The sequence below is a fragment of the Choloepus didactylus genome, chromosome 10 (assembly GCF_015220235.1).
Source record: "Choloepus didactylus isolate mChoDid1 chromosome 10, mChoDid1.pri, whole genome shotgun sequence".
Lineage (NCBI taxonomy): Eukaryota > Metazoa > Chordata > Mammalia > Pilosa > Megalonychidae > Choloepus > Choloepus didactylus.
In genome coordinates, this window is record NC_051316.1 from 32,765,249 (window position 1) to 32,772,960 (window position 7,712).

A 7,712-nucleotide genomic window follows, 5' to 3' on the forward strand; every position below is an offset into this window, starting at 1 on the left:
AGAACTTTGCCAAACTGCCTGTGTCCCTGTGAGGGATACTGGCTATAGGATTTTTGCTGTTATTTATCTCTTTTTTTTTGCAGTTGTGGTCTTCCCAGGAAGTTGCTTTCTTTCTGATAAAAGTGACAAAGAAACAATTTTCTTAGAAACCTTTTGCACTTTGGGTGTAGTTTGAGCTGAGACAACTAAAAAGACTCTTTCATCTCTGCTGACCAGGTTTCAATTAAATTCATCAACAGCCCCCCAGAATGAGAAGGCTGAAGCCAGGCTCTGGCAGAGGAAGTGAGAGCCCAGGAGGGGGAGCTGGCACAGCCTGGGGGGTGCCCACACCCATCAGTGGTCAGGAGTATGGGACTGGGCTGCTGGGCAGACAGGTTCAAGGTGTGACCATGGATTCGAATCCCATGGTGACAATGGTCCAGGCTGTCCCCTGGGACTTGGGCCCCTCCTCTGCAGAAGGCATGATAGTCCCTGCTTTGAAGGCCCTGGGGGTGTTCCAAGCTCCAGTTCTCCTCTTGGGTGGCTGCTGGGCACAGCAGGCCATGGGCATCTCCTGTGTTGGACCCTCCCGGGGTCCGTGAGGGATGGTTGGCAGTTGGGCAGGCTGCTGCTGGCAGAGGCCCCTGAAAGTTCCTGGACACTGGGGATGCCCCTGGGCTGGGGGTTGGCTGCTCACCGGGGCCGGGCAGCTGGCAGGGCCCCCCTGAGCTAACCCTCCTCTCCTTCCCCACCCCATCCAGGTTCTCACAAATCTGGGAAGCAGCTGCTGCCTCATTGAGTCCAAGGAGCTGAAATTCTCAGTGGAGCTTGCAGATCACGGACTGAAAAACAGGTGCGAAAGTATCTCATGCAGGACGGTGGGGTGGAGAACAGGGTGGCCAGGTGGGAAAGAAAGTGCCAGAGCCTGGAGGAGGGAATGTCCAAGGGCTCATTTTCCTGCCCATGAGAAATGTCACAGGAGGTGCTGGCAAGTGGCACCTGGCATGGGCTGGCCCAGAGTGTGATGCAGCCTGAGTCAGACATCCCAGTGCTGCCCCTTCCTCCTGACACTGACCTGGCCTGAGGGATGGACGGACAGACAAGAGCACCCTCCCACCCAGGGCAGCAGGCTTAGGTGGTGGAAGCAGGTGGACAGCCCAGGATTGCTGGGAGAAGTGGGGAAGGAATGTGAGCCAGCACGAGGCCGGGGGAAGGAAGGCAGATCCCAAGGTGGGGAAAGACTGCCAGGTGTGGACACAGAAAGGCCTGGAGAGGGCAGGGAGACGGTAGGGTGGGGTCTGTGGGAGCAGCAGCTGGAGACTGGGAAGGTTGGGCAGTCCAGCGGGGTTCCTCTGAGCCCAGAGGTGGAGGCCTCAGGACTGGGTCACAGAGCCCGGGTTCAGGGTGGGGGTGGGGTGGATGACGTGGCGGTTTCACATACCTGTGGGTTTTTGCCCCTGAACGTTGGGGAATTGTGTTTGGGTCACGGAGGCATTGCAAGTGATAATGCGTGTGCATCAGATCTTGTTAGGCAATGTGGCTGCATGTATTAGTTTGGGTGTGGGATTCCTGCGTTGTGAATGTTTGGAAATGTGTTGGTGGGGGCTCATCCGCACGTTCTTAAGGCACATTGGCCATGTGTGTTTCTTGTATTGATTTTCAGATGTGCGTCTACATATATTGGTATTGAAGGGTAGCTGTATGAGTTTTAGTGGGTTGGTAGGGTGTCCTATATGTTCAGATTGTAGGATTCTGTGGCATTTGCTTTGTGTGACTCTTTATGCACACAGGTATGTGATGTGGGACCGGATATGTATTGGTGATTATATTTGCCTACTTTTGTGTGTTGTGTATTTGAGTATATTCGAGGCAGGTGGAAGTTGAATTTGAATTTCATTGATGTATGTATTTATGATGCGTGGGAGTTTGCACATTTTCTAGGACTATGTGTTTGCATTTTGTAGTAGGAAGTCGTTAGCATGCATTCTGGGAGCCGAATATTTGATGGGAGTTTGGGTTGTGTGTTTCCAGTGATGTGGGACAATTTTATTTGTATGTAATGGAAGCATGTGGTACGAGTACCTTGGAGTATCTGGGGTTGTGGTAATTTGTCGGTGTGTGAATTGGGCCTTGGCAGAGATTTCCTCTGTCGTCATCTCTGGCAGACTGGAGATGTTTCTTTGTGTCTATGTAGTGTATAGTAGTTTGTGTGCTCTCTAGAACCGGGCGATTGTGTGCAGGTTCACGGTAGAGTGGTGGATGAGATAACTCTTCACTTGAAAGTGTGACAGGGACTGTGTTTGTGTGGAGGTTTTCTTGGTATACGTCAGAGAAGTATTTTGGTCGTACATGGTGGTAAACGGGCATAATGTGTGGATGTTTTGTGTGGTTCCAGGTGTGTGTGTAGGAATTTGAGTGTGTGTAGCATTTCGCCTTAGATAGGAAGAAGTGACTGGAGTATGTGTAAGTTGTGTGTGTCTGTTTTCCAGATATAGAAGGGGCTTTGCCTGTTCTTGTTATTTATAGCATGGTTTTGCTGATATGTTTTGGGCAAAAGTAAAAGGTTCATACTAAGTGTGCAGGTGTATTCTAGGCGCATGTTTTTGTAAAAGGGGTTTAGGTTGACTAAAGCTGGATAGAACGAACTTGGGACAGTTATTGGTGCATATCTCCTCCCACGGCCGGGGCTCCAGGTGAGGGCAGAGAAGGCTGGCTTGCGGGGTGCCATGGAAGCCTGAGGTGCAGTCTTTGGAAGTGGATCCCAGAGCCTGGTTCAGTGTGGTGGGGAGGGGTCATGGAATCATTTAATATACATGGGTTTTTTTTCTCCCTGAGTGTTGGCGACTTGTGCGTGCATCACCTCCGGCTTACTCGCGATAAGTGCAAGTACATGCATGTCATGTTACGGAGTGTGCACGGTCGATGGCAGTAGCGCTGTGGGCGCTGTGCGCAGAGAAGGTGGGTCAGCGGGCATTGCTGGTGGCATTAGCCATCTCAGCGCTGGCCAAGGCGTCAGAAGAAGAATCCCCAAGGCCAGCGTTTGAGTTGGGCCTCAATAATGCCGGGAGCTGCTCCCTGTCTTCTGGGAGAGATCTCCATGGAGACCGCCCCACCCACAGAGGTGGAATTCTGGGCAGGCAGCATTGTCTTCTGGGAGAGATCTCCACGGAGACTGCGGTATACACAGAGGTGGAATCCGTAGGAGGCTGCAGTACTGGAGCCACCTCTTGGCTTTCGGTTGCTGGCATCGTTGCCCACTCCCCTAGCGAGCACTGTCGCTCCACTCTTCTTCCTAACCTCACGGTCCCTGTTGTACCTGTGCCCCCCAGCTTGGGCAGTGCGGGTGGACATCGGGCTGGGCCAGGGCCGGGGTGGGGCTCTGCGGCCTTTGCCTCTGCCTCTCCCACCGTTCTTACCCGCACCGGAGCTGGAAGTGGGGCAGCCTCTGCCATGGCCTCCAGATCCCCCTGCATAGGGGGCAGCGGCAAGATCCGGACGCGGTGTTGCCACCCCGGTCCCGTGAAGCCTTACTCGCAGGGGCGACGGCGCCAGCTGGGCATTCTTAGCAGGGTTACAGAATGTCTTCAGAATAACGTGCCAGCATGGCTGCAGAGATATTTCAACAAGAATGAAGATGTATGCAGCCGCACAACAGACGCAAAGGAGACTCCGTGTTCACAAGAAAATAGGGAGGATGACCAGATAGTGTGTGCCGGTGAGGAGAGCTCTAATATTAATGACGGGAGGATCACTAGTGAGCCAACAGTCAGTAATAGAGAAGATGCCTCAACAACCAGCCCTGCTTCACATTATGCAGGTGAATTAAATAGGCCTTCTCTATGTCAGAGCCACTCAAATTTGTCCATGTTGGAATCCCCTGCATTGAATTGTCATCTGTCCACATCATCAGCATTCCCAATTGGCAGTCGTGGATTTTCCCTTGTGAAGGAAATTATAGACTCTACCTCTCAGCATGGTGATGATAACATGTCAACTAGCCATGGTGATTTTTCAGCGAGAGGTTCCGATAAAGCTATGGCTGCTTCAAAGAAGCCTTCAGCGCCTCCTCTGTGGTCCCCAGAGGCTGAGCAGTCTCATTCACTCTCACAGCACACTGCCACCGGGTCAAAAAAACCAGCGTTCAGCTTGTCTGTGTTTGGGACACTTTCCCCTTCATTTGAGAAATCTTTGATCTTTCACACAAGTCAGCATGGAGATCCTCCTTGTTATCCTGGAAAAATGACATATGGTAGGGCAGCAGCTGCTTTAAGACATTGTAAACTAGCAAGGACCTCTTATCAGGCACCAGTAAGAAGACAGATGAAAGCTAAGCAACTCAATGCACAGTCCTGTGGTGTGACTAGTTCAGCAGCTCGGCGAATATTACAGTCTTTAGAGAAGCTATCAGGACCTCTAGCAGATGTTCTTCCTTTTCCTGTGTATTCTCCTCTTGATAGGAGTTGGATAGATAACACAGATTTTGGGGCCAAAAGAGATAAGGTGGGTTCTCAGTATCCTGTTCAAAAACTCATGTCCCCAAAGCTAGTTTCCAGAGCAACAAATCAAAGTGTTTATTTTAAACCGTCTCTGACCCCATCTCATGAATTGAGGAAGGCTAATCAACTAATAGTTGAAAAGCACAGTACTCATGAAAACAGTGTGACACCAGGACAAAATATAGAACAAGCAAGTGGCTTTCCAGATGAAAATATGCATCTCCCTGAACCCAATGGATTGTCTTCTGGAGTAGGTAGTAGAGGTGGCAAAGTTAGACAGGAGAGAACACACTTCCTGACATCTGAACCACCAGTGGAGGAGGAAATGGAAGCACCAGTATCATCAAAAATCTCTCTACCAATCACCAGTTCTTCACTGCCAGCATTTAGTTTTCATAGTCCTTTGCTGACAACTTCCTCTCCAGCTCCCATCAGTCCTTCACAATCAGTAACAGATAAGGTACAGTTGATTTCTCCGAGCAGCACTGGCAGACCCATGTTTAGATTTTCTTCTCCCATTGTAAAATCTACTGAGGCAGTTGTACTACCTGTATCATCTGCTGAATTTACATTTAGTATGCCTGTTGCAAAAACAGAACTTCCAGACACCAGTAGTACTTCAGAACCTATGAGAAGTACTACAGCTCAAGATATCACTGCAGTGAATAATACAAGCCGTAAGAGGAAGCTAGATGAAGATGATGAGGGCCCTCCTAGACCTGCAAAAACCCGGAAAGGAGGAAGAGTCCTTGATGTTCTGAAAACCCCTGGTTTCATATCACCAAAGGTAGATGCTTTTCCTGCTCAGCCTACCACAAGCCCGGTAGTCTATACAGGACCAGCCGTATGTAGGTTTTCCTCTAGTGAAACTGGACTTGGGGAAAGTTTAAAAGCTAGATCATCATGGCGCTGTGGTGCATGTCTGCTCCCAAACAAAATTACCGATGATAAGTGCATAGCCTGTCAAGCCACCAAGTTGCCACCAAGAGATACCGCTGAACAAACAGCAATTGGAACACCAAGAAAAAGTGGCAAACCAACCATTTCTGCATCAGGGGCAGATTTTGGGGACAAACTTAAACCGCAAGTAGGAACTTGGGAGTGTGATACATGTTTAGTGCAAAATAAACCTGAAGCAATAAAATGTATAGCTTGTGAAACAATCAGACTTGGAATTGGTGTCACCCAGTTCTTTCCACTGCCAGTGGTTTCAGAAAGTGGCATAACTATGACTGCTTCATCTTCTAGCTGCACTGTGACCACCGGTACCTTAGGAATTGCAGATGAGTTCAGAATACCAATAGGATCTTGGGAGTGTCCAATATGCAGTGTTTCTAATAATGCAGAAGACAATAAATGCATGTCCTGTATGTCCAAGAAAACAGAGAGCTCAGTCCCGGCTTCAAGTAGCAGCACTGTACCTGTTGGTCTTTATTCTGGAAACAGTCTAGGATTGGAGAAGTTGAAGAATCCTGAGGGAAGCTGGGACTGTGAAGTATGCCTAGTACAGAATAGAGCAGATTCTGCCACATGTGCAGCATGCAAAAGTAACTTTGCTGGACCCAGCACAGCTCAGTCTTTGCTATTTTCTCAGCAAAATAGCACTGGTACAGATGTCACCCCAGTTGTCTTAGGTCCAGGAGCCATGAGTCATAATACTTCAACCTCTGGTTTCAGTTCTCGAGCTACAACGTCATCTAGCTCTGGAGGACCGTACTTTGTATTTGGCACTGGACCTTCAACACCATCTACCGGTCCAGCATTTGTTGCTAACCAGACCCCAACATTTGGACAAAGCCATGGTGCCAGCCAGCCTTATCTCACGGCATTATTCGCAACTGCTTCCCAGCCTGCACCACCACCTACTTTTGGTGTGGCGTCAAGTGGTAACCAGCCTGCTGTGTTTGGACAGCAGCCTAGTCAGAGGGCATTGGGCTCTAGGACAACTCCTAATTCCAGTCAAACGGATGAACTATGTTTTCTTTTTCAGAAGTTCATTTTCTGAACTCATGAAAAAAACCGCGAGAAATAATGGTCACAATGCTGATATACACAACAGTTTTATTAATAATGAAAACACAGAAATACCATACAATTACTAAATGGAGAAGTTGATAGATCTGAAAGGCACTTAGCATGGACATCTTTAATCAGGCTTCCTCCATCAGAAAACTGTAGTGCACGGTACACCCAACTCACTCACTTCACACAAGCACAGCAGAGACTCAGCCTAGAAGTCATTCATTTCAGCATCCCCTAATCTATACTGATGCCTGAAGCTTCAGAAAAATAAACAGCCAGTTGGAACTGGGCACTCTTCTGGGGACAGCCAGAACAGACTAGATCAGTGAATGATTTGCTGGATCATCGGTTATTTTTCTGAAGCTTCAGTCATCAGTATAGATTAGGGGATGTTGAAATGAATGATTTCTGTGCTGAGTTTGTGCTGTGCTTGTGTGAAGTGAGTGAGTTGGGTGTACTGTGCACTACAGTTTTCTGAGAGAGGAAGCCTGATTCAAGACATCCATGCTGAGGGCCTTTTAGATCTGTCAACTTCACTGTTTAGTACTTGTATGGTATTTCTGTGTTTTCAGTAAGACTATCACCTGTCTTTTTTTGAACCATTATTTTTTTCTACTACTGGAGAAAACATCCATGACTGTATTTCAGTCAGAGGACAGTAAGTTGCCATCACTCCAGAGAAGCTTTGGCTACTGTGGGGCAGTGGTGCTGGTGGTGAAGTGCACACACAGTGAAAGCAAATGCTGAGAGAGTTTGCTAATAAAAGACCTGCCCTACTTCACATACTAAAGCGAGCCCTACCGACAGAGAGACAAAGAAATGAGAGAGAGGTATAGAGACTTTTAACAGGCATATATAGAATATTACGTCCCAGGTCACCGGGACACATGTTCTTCACTAGTGATCACGGATCTTTCTCCGGAATGGACTGTATGCTGGGACATAAAAACAAGCCTCAATAAAATAAAAAATAAAAAAATGAATTTGTTCAAAGCACATTCTGTGACCACAATGGAATACAAATAGAAGTCAATAACCATCAGAGACTTGGAGAATTCACGAGCACCTGAAGGATAAAAATGAGGGGGAGATGAAAACATTCCCAGATAATCAAAAGCTGAGGGACTTCATCACCAGTAGATGAGTACTAAGCAGGCTGAAAGGGACGCTAAACAATTGACTGAAACCAGATGAAGAAATAAAGATTTCCAGTAA

General features: G+C 48.1%; 1 protein-coding gene across 1 annotated transcript; it reads left to right on the plus strand.

Annotated features, from left to right (window-relative positions):
- The first annotated feature begins 2,901 nt into the window (after positions 1 to 2,901).
- Positions 2,902 to 6,365, plus strand: LOC119545152 (nuclear pore complex protein Nup153-like). Its single transcript, XM_037850741.1, has 2 exons — positions 2,902 to 6,229; positions 6,325 to 6,365. The coding sequence occupies exons 1-2, from the start codon at positions 2,902 to 2,904 to the stop codon at positions 6,363 to 6,365; spliced, it is 3,369 nt and encodes a 1,122-aa protein (XP_037706669.1).
- Positions 6,366 to 7,712: the final 1,347 nt, after the last annotated feature.

Bases quoted from the DNA above. Each gene is read 5' to 3' on its own strand.
- LOC119545152 (XM_037850741.1), top strand. From the start codon at position 2,902: ATGGCAGTAGCGCTGTGGGCGCTGTGCGCAGAGAAGGTGGGTCAGCGG. The intron at 6,230-6,324 runs GTCCAGCATTTG...ACTGCTTCCCAG, and splicing joins ACCTTCAACACCATCTACCG to CCTGCACCACCACCTACTTT.